This window comes from Magnusiomyces paraingens (genome assembly GCF_902498895.1).
Source record: "Magnusiomyces paraingens strain CBS 517.90 genome assembly, contig: contig4, whole genome shotgun sequence".
Classification (NCBI taxonomy): domain Eukaryota; kingdom Fungi; phylum Ascomycota; class Dipodascomycetes; order Dipodascales; family Dipodascaceae; genus Magnusiomyces; species Magnusiomyces paraingens.
This window is the reverse complement of record NW_022474070.1, coordinates 863700-880843: the sequence shown is the minus strand read 5'-3', so window position 1 is coordinate 880843 and position 17144 is coordinate 863700. Positions and strand designations below refer to the sequence as shown.

Here is a 17144-nt window from a genome sequence, read left to right as displayed (position 1 = left end):
AATTTGTTATTTTAAAATAAGGGTGAAAGAATATTGATGGGAAAAAAATAGATAAAAAAATAAAAGGAAGAAAAGTTTAAATGAGGGGTTGAAAGAGTAAAAAAGGCGGTGGCAATGGTGAAAGTTGGTGGTAGTGAGGAACAAAAAACAGAAAATATAAGCGGCTATCAAAAAGAGTGGCAAACCCAAATGTTAGTGATACTGTTACCAATAGCCTGCAATACCCAATCACGTCAAATTGATTCAGATAAAATACTTACTTTGGTATTTCCGTTAAAATGAAAAGATGAAATAATGATAATGGAGTTAAGTTTTTTTGTATATTTTTTTTATCTCCAGGCGTCCAGTAGAAATTTTTTGTTCAAAGATTGGGAGGCAAAAAAAAAATCCTGAGCTTTGAATCACCGGATTTTAAACAAAAACGGCAGTCAAAAGATATGAGCTCGAGTTTCCTCTTGACTTTTCTTAAAAAAAATCAAAAGATTTAAAAGATCGGAGTTAGTAACAACGATTCTAATCAAATTTTTATTTTGAAGATTGTTATTTGAGTGTATTGAAGATGATGACAATAAGAAAGAAGTGGTTGTTAGACGTGCAAAGTTTTTTTGTGTCTGTTGTGATAGTGGTGGCAATGGTGGTGGTGTTGACAGATGGCGATGGGCTCCACCCAAAAGCATACAATACGTGACCACCCCACCCCATACAACTTATGGGCTTTATTTAAGTTCTCCATACTGTGGTTTTGCGGCTTTTGCAATGCCGGAGACTGATTTATGTAGACAAAAAGTGAAGGGTGTTTGATTCTATTAGGAAATTGAAATGATTAATGAAAAAAAAAATGAAATCAAAAGTGATTCAAAAAAAATGATGAATGACGGTTGCGGGTCCACCAATATTGTCACGCGGGCCCCTCGGGTACCAAGTTTTAGGAGAATATAAGCCCTTACAAATCTTTGTGGGGGAAATAAAATTACCCGGTTTGGTGATGCGGCGTTGTTTAGTTTTAAGATGGGTGAGTTTAATTACAACATTATTTGTAACAAACTGCACTTATTATTGTGGAGAGTATTATTGTTGAAAAATCGTGAGATATCAATTATTTTAAAACTGGGCAAATGGGGGTTTGCAAAAAAACATAAAGGTAATTTTATAATATAAACAATAGAAAAAATTAGATAAAGAATAAAAATGTTAAAAAAAATTATAATAAATTGTAATTTTTGGGCCAAAAACATGAAAAACGTGAAAAACATGCAAGTTAGCTTTGAATCTTCAATAAAGGTTTATTTGGGTAATGAATGGCAATTGAACTTGAAAAAAAAAGATGAACCTTCAATAGAAATGAAATTAAAAGAAAATTTAATTTTTTAATGTTTTTTTATTCATTGATTCCTGTTTAATTACATATTGTTTTCTGATAGGTCAATTTGAAATTGACGAAATTCAAAATAAAGAGTTTCAAAGAAAATTCAATATCTATATTGAAAAATATATGAATAAAAACTTCTTGAAGTGATTTGACAAGGTAATAAATAAAAGAAAAGTTTATCATAAATCCAAATTTGAAAGATTTTGAAAAAAAAGTAGCGTGTTTATTAATACCTATAAATATTTGTAGCGTTAACGCTCAAAAAAAAAAATAGAAGCATACAATTGGAAAAACAAACAAACAAATGAACAAATGAACAAATGAACAAATGAACAAATGAACAAAAAAGTGATACTTGATAATTAAAAGGATAAAAAAAATGCAATTTTGCCTTTTTTTTTTAATTCGCGCGGAGAATTATTTCAATTATTTTAAAAGTCATTGCTATATTTTTTTACATTATTTGTAAATAATATTGGATTCAAGAAGAAGGTTTGGGGGAGGGAATTTAAGAGTTGCTTCAGACTTTTAAAAACTCCTCATTGAATTATTAAAAACCAGGTACAAAAATTGAATTTACAAGCTGATTATTAAGACAGTTTTCTTTCAAAAATCAAAAAAAAGTTCAATACATCGTTGAAGATATTAGTTTAGCCCAGAATTTCAAAACCTTTTTTTTAAACAAAAATGTATTTTCAGTTAAACATCTAACGATATACTTAAAAGCTACAAAACCTCCTAACGGCCAAAAAAAAAAGTTTCAACGATGTATTCACTACCGTTTTAAAACGTTCTAATGAACTTTTCAGTTTTTTTTTATAAATAAGATAAATAATATTTGGTTATGAGAATATGTTAGACAAAGTAACATATGTTTATAAATTTGTTTAATTCCTCTTTTTAAATTACTATTCTTATTTTGTTTTACATGCACTATATCTATACTTGAATATATTGACACAATACTTTATAATACTTCAAAAAGAACCTTTAATTTTGCAAGACACTAAGAATTGATTTTTCTTTATTCTTTAACCGATCTACTGAAACCATTAATGACAAATGAGTTTGGTTTTATTGGTTAAAAATATATATTTAGTTAGTCTGAGGTTTCCCGACGGATTTTTTTGTGCCGTACCACTTGGTGATCTACTAATTCTCTTTTTTTTTTCTTCTTAATTTTGAAAAAAATAAAATAAAAAACTTTTACCAAATTATTTTTAGGCATAGGATCTTACTATGAGATATGTATTGTATGGTGACGATTAAAAAAATTATTTTTAAAAAAAAAAATTATGCGCCGCGCAAAAAAAAGCAACGGTACCCTCATTAAATAATTATTTTAACGTATGCTCAAAATTGCTGACAATTCGCTTGATTTTAATTCGTGGATATTCGATCCCGCTTAGAAAAGAGTAAATGAAGAAGGGGAATGAAACAAATGAATTCAAATTTTTTTTAAAAATTAAAGATTTGAATTAAGGATTTGGTGTATAATTTTTTTATTTTTTTATTGTGAACACAATTGTCATCATGATGACAAAAGTCTCACCACAGTAGTCTATCTCTCGGTGTATTTTTTTACAAGAATCTGGAATTCAACCAACTTTGTAGATAACTAACTATTCAGTATTACAAAGAAACCTTACTAAAGTTTTTTTTTTTTGACTTCACACGTTTAAAAGATAAATTCTGAATTTCAACATACCTTTCTTTTTTTTTTCAAAAAAATTTCGATCTTTTTTTTTTTTGAAATACGTTATGGTCTTTTTTACGTAAGCCTTAAATCGTGGCGCAAACATAAAAAGCCACATTAAAACAGTTCAAATCAACTCTTTGCTGGTCTATCGCCACTCAAGTGGGCTTGAATTGACCGATATATATGACAAAGACCTTTTAGGCATTTCAATATTTTTAAACAATTTTTTAAAAGAAATATACGTTAGAATTTTTGTTGAAAAACAAAATCTCATTCACTTATTTTAGAATACAACAAAAAAAAACTTTTACAATTATTTTTCATTTTACTACTGCGGACCGAATTTCCGATCCGATAAGAAAATACACTATATATTTTTATAATACTTTAATACTTTTTGATTCTACGTCAAAAGCCTATTTCGCGGGTCATTGTAGCATCCGGTCTTTCAGCTACCATCTTAAAACTTATATAGAGCAAAAAATTGAAAATAACAAATTTCACTCCCGGATAAATCAAACTGTTTGATGAATAATTTCAACATATGCCCAGCTAAGCAGCCATGATAACAGTAAAAAAAAACATTTATAAATGTCATAATTATGAGTTTCACATTTGTTGATTTACTATCTACGCAAAAATTTTTTTACAGTCCGTATATTGATACATCTCTTTCCAAAAACAGACTTGTTTATTTGGCTAAGAACAAGGGCCTTCCTTTTTTGGGTGTGGGCAGTGGGTGCTTTTAGAATTCAGTTTAAACATTTTATTTTAGGACTTCCTTCCTCGGAAATAAAAAATCCTAATTATAATAATTCATGTGGTAGTTCTTGTAGCTTTGAACAGGACAAGTCTCAAATTTTTTTTATGATTACACCATGACTTTATTGTAAAACTTTTTACATTAGAGTTAAACTACTCCATTTCGAAATTGCTTTCAAAGGACAAAGACCTTATTAATCTTTAAATGTTATTTAACTTTTTATTATTATTTTTATTATTTTTGCTAAAAACTACTTAAAACCAAATTCAAATTAAAAAATAAAAGTACAGAAACACATCATAAAAATACATTAACCATGTATTAGGACCCCTCAAAGTCTAAAAAACGCCAGGGGGTTAAGCTGAAACAGCAAATGCAATAGTGGCAAACCCAAGTTTGTCACTTTGAAAAAAAAATTAAAGCGTAAATGATAAAAAAAATCCCGTAAAAAAGTTTCGTTATCACGTCTTGTGCAAAATTATGTTGATTGCAAAGACTAAAAAGTCGTACATTAAGTCATCAAAAAGTCGTCATTATTTGGGCATGTAGAGTTGGAATTACTCAATTAATCTGACAAGACCCCAAGCCGCGCCGGCAGCGACACTTCCTGTAAGAACCATTTGCAGGCCATTAGACAGGATGCGCACATTACCGCATTGCCAGCCAAGGGTGAATGTTGTCTTAAGAACGCCAAAGATGAAGAGAGTAACGAGCATAACAACCACTGAGACCATCAAACTGGTGTCTATCGAGTGAATGAAAAAGTAAGGAATGAGAGGAACAAAGCCTCCAAAGAAGTATGACAGACCGATTGTCATGGCAGAGGTGAACTCGCGGCCCTCAGCAGGCTCTTCAAGACCCTTACCAAAGCGGATAATAAAGTCAATCATTTCGTCTGGTTGATCTTCCATGTCTGAGATAAACATTTTGATGGTGCTGTCTTTGAGGTGGTACTCCTTGAGAATGTTTTCCAAGTTTGCCTCAGAAATGTTTCTGCAGTTTTCGTAAAGAATCTTTTCGCGTTCCACTTCGTGGTGATAGATTTCAGATTCGCTCTTAGCCGCCAGATAGCCACCAAGACCCATTGAAATTGCGCCCGAGACGAGCTCAGCAAGTCCACCGGTGATGACTAGTCGGGAGTTGCCCAGGCTACTCAGACCAGCTGTGAGGGCAAATGGGACTGTGAGGCCATCAGAAAGGCCAATGATAATGTCAGACATGACACGGGGTGGGATGAAGCCAGAGTCTTCATGGGCTGTGGTAGAGGAGATGATTGATCGAGATTCAGAGAATTCCTCTTCGTCTGAGCAGCCGACAGTTTCGTATGAGTGAGTTGTAGGAAGATAAGAAGTCTTGTCCATTTTAGGCTTTCCAAAGATTTTGTTTTTCAGAACAACAAGAACCATTGTGAAAAAAAAAAAAATTTGAGGGGAGGTGAAAAATTCCAGGTTTATATATTTGAGGCCGATGGAACAACTGAAACAGTTAAGATTAAAAGGGATGTTTGATTAAATAAAAGAAGGCGAAGTGTGCAATTTTACTTGTCTTGATGATAATTTGATCAATTTCAGTTTGAGTAGTTAATGCGAGTAGGAATATTGTTGAGAAAGGTTGTGATAAGGTTAAGAGAAATTAGGGCTGAGAGGAATAAGAGCGTATTAAAAAAAATAAGGCTGGAAAATGTATTCAGAAAGAAAACCGAGATTGGGATGAGTAATGAGGATGAATTTATTTAGTTGTTAAGATGAGAATATATTAGCTTTGATTAAAAGTTAAAAATGTTATTGATCGAATTATAACTATAACTATTTATATTGGGAAAAAGGATTAAAAAAAAATCGTTGAAGATAGGCGGATCTCGGTGTTTTTATATAAAAAAAAATTGCAGATTTGTTTTTTGACAAGAGCAGGAGGAGAGCCACAAAATAGAGGTTGAGGGCCAGCAGTATCAGTGATGTAAAAGTATTACCTAAGAAAATCCAGCACAAATTATAGCTGAGTGTTGCTGTTGTGATGGAAAAAAAAAAAAAAATAAATAAGAATAAAAATAAAATAAAATATAAAAAAATAAATAAAAAAAGTAATTAAGTTTCCAATAATGGCAGGCTGACTTGTTAGAAATCTCTATCTGGCCGGTCTAGAGCTTTCCCACTTGCACCCCTCTTTTGCTACACTTGTGTAATAAACGAGCCGTTTGCTTACAACAACAACAACAACAATAATAATAATAATAGCAATTACCATCATTATCATCAAAAGGTCAGATAGTAATTAATCTGTACTATTAATGAATCTGTTAACGTTTATTTTCTGCTAATAATTCAATCAAATCATATTATTACTGTTGACATTGTGACTTCTATTCTGATATATATATATGATGCTATTGCCACCTTAACCAGCGCGTCATTTTTTTTTTGTCCTTTTATGCTTATTATTATTGTTATTATTATCAATTTTTTGATCGGCTCGAAAAAGTCAAAGGCAGCCGCACAGACCTAGCTAGCATGAGGGGTAGTCTATCTTTTGGGTCACAGTAGTGGGCAACTAATTCCGTCATGGTCTGGACCAAAAGATGCAATGCATGCTGACATATAGCAGCGTTTCTATTGGCCAGATTACTCTCCGCATGGCACATTGCCCTAGGTTTGCTGACTGTATTATTGCGCATAGACCCAGAACTTTTTCAAGAAATCATCTTCACAAACCTCCTCAACTTATCTCCAAAGAATATTAGTTTTCATGTATTTTTTTTATAAAAAATTTTTTTTTCTTCCTTCATTTCCCATTATTGTAATTATAATAATTATTATTATTACCATAATATTGCACATACTCAGAACTATGCAATCGTAATCCTGTTCTGCTATTTTAGTAGTCCCCTACGCTGACAAATGACCAAATTTTGATTGGCTGCAAGCCAAGACCTTTTGCTGCCCACTTTGGTTAAGCAAGGCTGTCCCGAATAGGAATTAAGTTTAGGTCTCCTTTATAGTACCTTCTTAATTTTTGGTCAGTGTTTGCCCTAAAAAACAAACAAACAGACTAACAACTTCCCTCCACATGTGCATCGTCATAAGAAATCGGTGCTTCTATCATCCTTGACAAAGAAAAAAAAAAGTTGAATACTGTGTGAGCTTCAATCACCGGTAGCAACTTTCCGTTATCTGGAAAAAGTCAAACAGCGGCTCTAGACGGTTGAAATAAATAAATGAATAGAAAAAAATATAATTATTGCAAAATGATTTAAAATCGGTTGTAGCAAAAAAAAAAAGAAAGAAAAAGAACTGCTAGTAAACTTTACTAGTCATAAACATAAAAATATTAATTGGTATATCGGGCCGAAGTAACATTCCGATCCAACGACTATATTGTATGCCTAGCCAACATTTAAATTCAACAACCACGTTTACACATACATTTCCAACAAACTTGAAAACATAACAAAAACATATATTAGTCCTAAAAACTTTAAGGATATCTTATTTTATTAATAGAAAAAAGGATTCTAACAAAATATCAAGATCCTCACTCAAATTAATAACCGAATTGATTTGAGCAGAGGTATGAAAAAATAAAAAGCCATGGACAAATCCCCCCTTTTTCTCCATTAATTGAATTAATCGTTATCACTTTAAGGTAAATTTTATTTTCTTTTTAAGAACACTAGTTTATTTTCTATCTAAATGAGCCTAGAACACACCGAGGTAAATTAAACAGGGGTATTCATGTTGTACCCAACAGACAACAAAAAAATAATTGAAATAATTGAAATAATTAAGATAATTAAAATAATTAAAAAAAAACCAAACCATTTAATTTGTAAAAAAAAACATCAGAGCAATTCCAAACTCCCAAGTTTCCTCCTTTAGTACTATTTAGTGGTGCCGGGTTCCCTGTGGCCAATAACATCCTGTTGATTTTTAAACATTAAAAATAATAGGTCAATAAATGGCAGTATATGATATAGGCTTAAGGCTTAATAGTTTTCGGCCCCAGCTTGAAAATAAGATAGCAAGTTTAGTGTTGCCATATCTTATTGAATATAAAAGGAGGGTTAATAAAAAGAAGATATTAAAAAAAGGGTATACGTAAAAATATAAGAAGCTTGTGACTTTAAAATGATCAACTGGTATTTTGTTTAATTTCTTGTTCACCAAAACAAGGGGTACATATTGCTTCACTACTTTCCAATTTCAATGTAAAAGTCATAGAAAGTGAAATGTATTATTGAGGTATATTGTCAAACTCAAGTAAAACCTATCATTAGTAGTAATACAAAAGGAAAGCAAGAATAAACGTTTCATATTGTTTGTAAAACAAATCTTTCCTTTAAACTTACTAAAAGAAAAAAAAATAAGTTAGGTTATACCTCAGTAAAAAACCTCTTTAACTCTTAACCGATGAAAACAGTGAATAGGATATAAACGAATAAAAAAAGCCAAAAATTAAAATTAAATAAAGTTGATGGATATACCTTTTAAAATAGTGTCGTTTATATGAGTTGCAACAGTTATGCATGTCATTATTCAAGTTTCAAATATCATCGAAGAAAAAATTTCAACAACTTAAATAAGCCAATTGGTTGTTCATTATCATCAAAAGTGTCGCACTATGTGTAATCTCGAAACACATCTAGTCACCACTCTCAGGTTGTAAACCATTATCAATAACCTTTCATGAAAGAAAGAAAAAAAAAGATATCATTTCGAGTGCATCTCTTAATTACCCAAGTAGGAAAGTATTGATTGTTTCAATCAAACCTTTATCAATCTGATAAGCATTTTTAAAATTTACTCTTAGACGGCAAATTTTAAAATAAGATTTCAAATTTAAGGCAAAATTTACCTGTCAAGTTACCTTAAGTTGATTAACAGTTGTTTTTAAATATATTCATGCTGTAGAAATATCTAAATCCAATATGCTGGCCTTTTTCGTTTCACCTAGCTAAAAGTAAAGAGATACTTTATTTTTAAAGAATGCTTTAATAAGAATTTGAACCATCATTTAACAAATTTTAATGCAAATATTAAACTCAGGATTACCTTGGACCATTATTATCATCATTTTTGTGAATATATCAAAATAAGAATAATAATAAAAGAATATGATTAAAAAGTAAGAATTAAAAGAAGGATGAAAACGGATAGAACTGAGCAAAAAAAACTTGTGAGCTATTGGCGTATAAGTGGTGGTGTGACAGGGAACGAATCAAAAGATTGATAAACCCCAATTTAGTAGCAGAGCAGCACTGTTACAAAAGTTATATTCTGTAACAAAAATCATTCATTCTCTCTTACAACCATAATTATGATTATAATCTAACATGAAATCAATATTGATTTTTAAATAGATGAAGAAATTACTATTAATTAAAATATATTTTAAATCTAAATTTAAATTGCAATTTAAATTAAATTAAATTAAATTAAAAAATTAATTTCATATCTGGTTTTGATTATTGTTCTTACCTGTTTTTTTTATCATTTTATTTCCCGTGTGTGTAATTATCTGATTTATATTCTCAAATATTCTAAGGAATGTGTATATTTCAGTCTAAGGTTTAACAATATCTATCATTCAACATCGAATGGTAAATATTGGTTTAGAGCTAGACTAATCGGATATCACATAAGATACCATAATCACTTGTTGAAATCAATCATCTAATAGAAAATTCAATTAATATAAATTAAATTAAACAGAAGTTTAAATATCATTAATTGTGCTTAAGATAATCTTTATATTATTGTTTTGGAAAAGTAATTTTGGATCACGGGCATTCCCTTCCTCTATTTAAATTCTAATTGACCCGGTTATTTAATAGGTTTTCCAGTCAAACCACGGTAATTTTGATTTTTAAAATTGTAAAGTATAACTGAAATTCTCCAAAAGCAAAATAAAATTGCAGGCCAAATTTGGTTTTTGTGCAAGAACAATGTTTTTAATTTGTTGAATCAACTTAAGAATTAAATCACTATTAGTTACAGGTTTATTTCAATAATCATTAAAATTATAATAATTTTTGTAAAAAAATTAAGCCTTTTCACATATAGTCCAAAAAAAGGGGAGCATAAGCGGATTAAAAGAACGTAACCGGTTATATTTAGTAATTCAATTATTAACAAGAGCCCTAAAGTTTTAAAAGAAATATGTTTAACGCAGCTTAAGAAGCAAGCTTCTAAAGTTTCTTTTCATTGCCCAAAAGGGTTTCCTAAAGCAAGCATTTATTCCTGTTATTTGATTCTCTAAAATAAAACGGGCAAATATTTACCGTTTTAATAGGCCGCTAGTCAGTTAAATATTTGCGGATATAATATTTAAAAGATTTCAAGAATCTACTCTTCTGTATGTACCTCATCTTCAAAATTAGTTGGAAAAAGGCGGCTTTAAGCATACTTTATATTTGTTTAACCGTACCGGTTCAGCCTTACCATCAAAAATTATTTGCCCTGACTATTTTTCTTTAATACTTGAAGGCTTTGTGTACTTTTAGATAAAATATAATATAATAAAATAAAAAGAAATTCAATATTCCTTAGAAAAATAGTCTAAGCCTTAACATAGTAAATTTTTGGCGGGGGATCATATGATGTACCATTTAACTTTTTTTTTTTTTTCAACATGTCAAAAGTGTAATGGCTTCATAAAATGCTCTGAAACATAAGATCTTATATATTACTTATAAATATTTTTTAAAAAAAAACAAACAAGTACTAATGCTCAATTTACATAGGATCAATTTAGTGAAATCCAACTACCCTGAAAAAAAAATACATAAACTTGTATACAGCGGAATAAACAACTCTATTTTAGAAGATGTGGATAATATTTCATACTTTATTGGTCATAAACCAACCATTTTAATAAAACAAAGTCACAGATATAATTAACCTCAGAAATTACGAGTTTCTAATTGTCTATATAATGAGCTCTGTTTTTCTTCAAATTTGAAAGTTTTTCTCATGTATATAAATTTGTAGACCTAGTAGCACAAACTTAGATGTCCAGTTTTCAGTTTTCCGTTACAAATTTTATGCCATTTATCGAATTTCATTTATTAAAAAGTTTTTCTTAAATAATGACAATTTTTCAAACTGGGTATCTCATTAGAAATAGTGCTTCTGATGTAAACTTATGGCATTTAGTTTTATTTTTTACCTCTTTTGCTGCTATACTTGTTATTCAATAGTCTATGAGTGGGGTTCTTTCACAATTTGCCATAGTTGAATAGCTTGTGTGCTATAAAATCTTTTTAGGTTTTAAATAATCAATTGAATAAATATTTTATAACAAATTAATGATTTATTAACTTTAAAAACTAGATTTTTTCTTTCATTAACAGCTCTGGAGCAACATTTTTTTCCTAATATTAAACAATTTTGATAGCCAATTTAACTTGTTAGTAGTATTCTTCTTATATGTCTGTCAGTCGAAATTTGATATCGAAATCAAAAAATTAAATATTTGTTATCCCTTTTCAATCATCCATAATTAAAAAAAATTTAACACAATAGACGATAAAAGAACATTAAGTTTTGAACTATGGGAATTTTTTTATTACAAATATATATTGAACTAAATCTACAGGATGACGCTTTTGTTTTCTAGATGTGTTTAAACACATTAGGTGTATTGTTGCTTTTAACAAAAATATAGTGATATAAAATCATGAGCTAAAGATTATTAACCAAAAGGCTTTATTAAAAAATATTTTAAATCCTGATGAAATTGACAAATTCTTATATATTTGAATGTTTAACCCTTTGAACTTTTATACTAGCGAAACCTAGTCACTAACCCTTGAATAAAAATATAAAAACCTAGTTATTAAACGGTGTACTGGCAAACTTTGAAAAGAAAACCATTATAATTAATGAACATTACCAATTGAATATAAAATTAGTCTTCAGTAAGTCTCGTTTAACTAGATAGAATAATTGTTTTTGCGAGCCGCAGGAGTTTCCTAAAACTGGTAGATAAGCGGCGTAATGTGATCTTTGAGAAATCCCTTGTTCTTTTACCCCCTCTTTGTGAAAACCATAGTATCGGGCCAAAACATGCCTCGAGTACAACAAACATTTAATTTTTTTTATTTTAAGCTTTCGAAAAAGAACGATATTGAATTCTAAGCACGAACATAAGGAGGTGCACCTTCAAAACTGTATCAGAAGCTGACACTTCCAAAACGCACACGATCAACAGTCCGATTTGAATTCGCCATAAAAAAAAAAAAAAAAAAAAAGCTCAAAAGTTTTTGAAAAAATTCTATTTCTAAGTAGTTGAAATATTTTAAAACATAAGTCAATAGTGTCAAGCTATTGATTTATATATATTTATTTATCCATATATGAAAAAATGGTGCGAGTCTCATGATGACCATAGAAACTCCAAGGTCTCAATTAAGGTTAAATAACAAATGCATGCCACATTTGTAAACACACACCGTGAGAACATATTTACACTAAATCATATAATGAATAATGTTTCTTTGGGGTTGCTTTTAGACATAAATCATATAAATATTGGTGTACTTCCTTGTTTTTCTTTTTCTTTTTCTTTTTCCACATCTTTTATCTTATACGTATCTATTTTTTTTTTAACATCATAAAAATCATGGACCCCGAAAAAGTTAAGGGGCAAAAAGCCCAAGATCCTCTTCAAGAAGATAATTCTTCAAGCAACATTGACCCAATTGAACAAGGCCCATACCAAGAAGAACCTCAGATTTATTCTAAAGATCATTATCACAACGACCTCGAAAAAAATCAATCAGATAATGACCATCTTTCAAAAGTAATCAGCAACCCTGACAATGTTCGCCGGCTTGAATCTCTTACTCGTGTTCTTTCATCTCGTCGTCTTTCAGTACGAGGCTTAGCGGCTGGTCCTCTTCAAATTGATCCCAACGATTTTGATTTAAATGCATTACTTAAGTCTATGGCACAGCGTCTTGATGATCAAGGAATTGCTCGTAAATATACTGGTGTGGCTCTAGACAATGTTACTGTGTGGGGCAAAGACATTTCAACTGCTCATGGCCCCTCTGTGACGGAGTTTGTACTCAATTTGCTTAGTTTTCCTAAAACTATTTTTAGCGTTTTTAAAAAAAAAACTCGCCCCATTATTCGTGACGTTACTGGTCTTATTCGAGAAGGAGAGCTTCTTCTTGTTCTAGGTCGTCCAGGTTCTGGATGCACTACCTTTTTAAAGACAGTTGCAGGCGAAATTAGTCAATTTACAAAAATTGATGGCGAGGTTACATACTCGGGTGCCTCTCAAGAAGAAATGCTCAAGACTTTCAAAAGCGAAGTTATTTATAATGCTGAATGCAAGTATTTTCTTTAATTTTTGTTTGTTTGTTTGTTTGTTTGTTTGTGCATAAACTAACTTTCATTTAGTGGATAATCACTTCCCCCACCTGACTGTCGAGCAAACACTACGATTCGCCATTGCTTGCAGAACTCCTGAAACAAGAATTGATCAAATGACCCGCAAACAATTCCAGGATCTTTCGTTAGAAGCACTCGCTATTGTTTTTGGTTTACGCCATGTCTTGCAAACAAAGGTTGGAAATGATTATGTTCGTGGTGTTTCTGGTGGTGAACGTAAGCGTGTATCAATTGCGGAAGCATTAGCCGCACGAGCGGCTGTTTACTGCTGGGATAATGCTACAAGAGGTTTAGATGCTTCCACTGCACTTGAGTACACCCATGCAATTCGTGCCGCCACTAACATTTTGAATAATGTTGGTGTTGTGGCGATTTACCAAGCTGGTCAAAATATTTACGACTTGTTTGATAAGGTTACTGTATTGTATTCTGGCAGACAGATATACTTTGGTCTTGCTGAAAATGGCAAGGCCTATTTTGAAAAGATGGGTTATTATTGTCCCTCTCGTCAAACAACTGCCGAGTTTTTGACGTCAGTGACAGACCCCAATGGACGCTTGGTTAAGGAAGGCTTTGAAGGCAAAGTACCTCAGACTGCTAATGAATTTGAAGCTTACTGGAAGGCATCCCCTGAGTATGCTTATGCACGTGATGAGATGGAGCAGTACCTAGCTGATACCAAAGCTTCTGATACTGTACAGCGATTCCACAATGTTGCTAGCAGTGAAAAGATGAAGCATATGAGATCCAAATCACGATACTTGATCACTTTCCGTGCTCAATTACACCTTGTCATGATTCGTGGTTTTCAGCGGGTTATTGGCGATAAAGCTTACACTGTTATTACAGTTTCTGGCAGTATTATTCAGGCCTTTGTTATTGGATCTCTTTTCTACAATATTCCTCAATCAACGATCGGTGCCTTTTCCCGAGGTGGTGTCATGTTTTTTGCACTTCTTTATATGGCTTTGACATCTCTTGCCGAAATTAACAGCGCTTTTGTCAACCGTCCTATTTTAATGAAACAAAAGTCGTACTCGTTTTATCACCCATCTGCTGAAACTTTACAGGGAATTTTTTCAGGGATTCCTGAACGATGCTTGTCCCTTATCTGTTTCGCTGTTGCTCTATACTTTTTGGCAAAACTAAAACAAACTGCTGGCCAATTTTTCATTTTCCTATTGATTCTGACAATTTCAACGTTGACATTGGGTGGCTTTTTCCAGATGGTTGCTGCTTTGACTAAAGACGCTCAAACTGCCAACTCGGTTGCCGGTGTTATGGTTTTGCTTCTTGTTGTGTATACAGGCTATATGATTCCATTGACTCAAATGCACCCTTGGTTTAAATGGATCAGTTATTTGAACCCACTTCGTTATGGATTTGAGACGATGTTGGCCAACGAATTCCATCATAGGGAAATGCCATGTTACGAAATTATTCCTAATGGTCCATCTTATCAGAACCTGCAACCTGAAAACTTTATCTGTGCGTTTACTTCTTCTCAGGCTGGCAGAGAGACTGTAAATGGTGATCACTTCTTGCGTGTAGCTTATGGTTACTCTTGGGGGAAAGCATGGCGTAACATAGGCCTGGTTTGCATCTTTTACATTGGTTTTTATGCCATAAATTGTGTTGCTACTGAGATTTTGAGTCCTCTTAGTGGTGGTGGTGATCTTTTGTTATTCCGCCGAGGTCATTTACCCAAGTCACTTGACGAAGAAGAAGCCCCAGCAAGCCGCGAGGAAATTGATGCTGCACTTTCTGGGTTGGGCTCTGGTGACGAAGAGCCTGACATTTTTTCATGGCAGCATGTCAACTATACTGTTCCTGTTAAGGGTGGTACTCGTCAGCTTTTGAATGATGTTCAAGGTTATGTTAAACCAGGAACTATGACAGCACTTATGGGTGAGTCTGGTGCTGGTAAGACGACACTGCTTAACGTTTTGTCAAAGCGTGTAGATGTTGGTGTCATTACTGGTGATATGCTTGTTAATGGTAAGCCGTTGGATGACACCTTTCAACGCAGGACTGGATATGTCCAGCAGCAAGATTTGCATTTGGCGGAAACTACAGTTCGTGAAGCTTTGCAATTTGCAGCAAGACTTCGCCAACCTTCGAATGTTCCTGATCAGGAAAAGATGGATTATGTGGAAAAGATTATTAGTTTGCTTGGTATGTCACTCTATGCTGAGGCCTTGGTTGGTAAGGTTGGTTGTGGTTTAAATGTGGAGCAACGCAAAAAGCTTTCCATTGGTGTTGAGCTTGTTGCTCGACCATCTTTGTTACTGTTTTTAGATGAACCTACTTCTGGTCTTGATTCGCAGTCTGCTTGGGGTATTGTTACTTTTATGAAGGAACTTGCTCGTTCTGGTCAATCCATTTTGTGTACTATTCATCAGCCATCTGCAACGCTTTTCGAGCAGTTTGATCGTTTGTTAATGCTTAAGAAGGGAGGTTATACCGTCTACTTTGGTGATATTGGTAAGAACTCTTCGACCTTGACTAGTTATTTTGAGCGCAATGGTGCCCGTCCATGCGGCAAGGAAGAGAACCCAGCAGAGTATATTTTGGAGTGCATTGGTGCTGGTGCAACAGCAAGCTCCAACCAAAACTGGGGTGATGTTTGGGCTTCATCTGCGGAATGTGCAGCTTTAACAGAAGAGATTACTCAACTTCATGCAAATCTTCGTGCTCGTCCTGAGAAGCAAGTTGATAAGGCCTTGAAGACAAAGTTTGCTGCTAGTTATTTTACCCAGCTTTCTATTGTTTATCAACGTACAAGCCGTCAATATTGGCGATCTCCTGGTTACATCATTGCCAAGTTGATGCTTATGGGTGTTGGTGGTGTTTTCATTGGGTTTTCCTTTTTTAACATCAATTACTCAATCTCTGGTATGCAAAATGGTATGTTTGGTATCTTTTTAATTTTGCTTATCTCGTCTCCCCTTTGTAATCAGATTGAAGAGTTTGCCCAGCAATCAAGAGATCTGTATGAGGTTCGAGAGTCTAAATCAAACACCTTCCATTGGTCCACCTTGCTTCTTTCTCATTACTTTTCCGAGGTGCCGTATCACTTGGTATTTTCGACATTCTTGTACATTGGATTTTACTTCCCCGTTGGGTATCGGCGCACAGCTGGAGTTGCAGGGTACTTTTACATGATTTACTGTGTATTCTTCCAGTTGTATTATATTTCGTTTGCGCTCATGATTTTTTACATTTCTCCCGATGCCGCTTCGTCTTCTGTTATTACTTCGATGCTTTTCTCATTTATGATTTCATTCTGTGGTGTTATTCAGCCTAAGCTTCTTATGCCTGGGTTTTGGACGTTTATGTGGAAAGTATCGCCGTATACGTATTTTGTCCAATCCTTTTTAGTTGTCGTTTTCCATAATAGACCTGTTCGCTGTGACCCGTTTGAGTTTAATGTTATGGAACCTCGATCTGGACAAACATGTGGAGAATATTTTGCTGATTTTCTTGATTCAGGGAACCCTGGCTATGTCAACAATCCGGATGCAACTACGGGCTGTGAGTTTTGCAAGTATAGCGTTGGAGACGAGTACATAGAGACTGTGAGTGCTTCGTACAGTTACAAGTGGCGTAACGTTGGCTTTATTTGGGCATTTATTGTTTTTAACTTTTTTGCAATGTTGGGAATGTACTATATTGTGCGTGTGCACAAGTGGAACTTGTCTAATATAAAGTCGTTGGTCAATTTCGGATGGATCCGTGAGATGTTCAAGATTAAAGAGGAACGTGAGGAGGAGGAACACCATGATGTGTATGAAGAAAGACCAGAGGATATTGCAATGGCGCGTGAAGTGGACAACCAGATTCGCATTCGCCGCCAGTCAGTGGCAAATTCAACTTCTGTATTCACTGATCCCAGTGCTTACAAGGAAGTTTAATTGTGGA

At 33.0% G+C, this 17144-nt stretch overlaps 2 protein-coding genes across 2 annotated transcripts; one reads left to right on the top strand and one right to left on the bottom strand.

Moving 5' to 3' along the window:
* Positions 1 to 4388: 4388 nt before the first annotated feature.
* Positions 4389 to 5237, bottom strand: SAPINGB_P005056 (uncharacterized protein; the record flags this gene model as incomplete). The annotated part of the gene is made up of 1 exon (XM_031999771.1): positions 4389 to 5237. The coding sequence occupies one exon, from the start codon at positions 5235 to 5237 to the stop codon at positions 4389 to 4391; it is 849 nt and encodes a 282-aa protein (XP_031855662.1).
* Positions 5238 to 12447: 7210 nt separating this feature from the next.
* SAPINGB_P005055 (uncharacterized protein) lies at positions 12448 to 17137 on the top strand (the record flags this gene model as incomplete). Its single annotated transcript, XM_031999770.1, has 2 exons — positions 12448 to 13102; positions 13233 to 17137. 2 exons carry the CDS (start codon positions 12448 to 12450, stop codon positions 17135 to 17137), a joined length of 4560 nt encoding a protein of 1519 aa, XP_031855661.1.
* Positions 17138 to 17144: the final 7 nt, after the last annotated feature.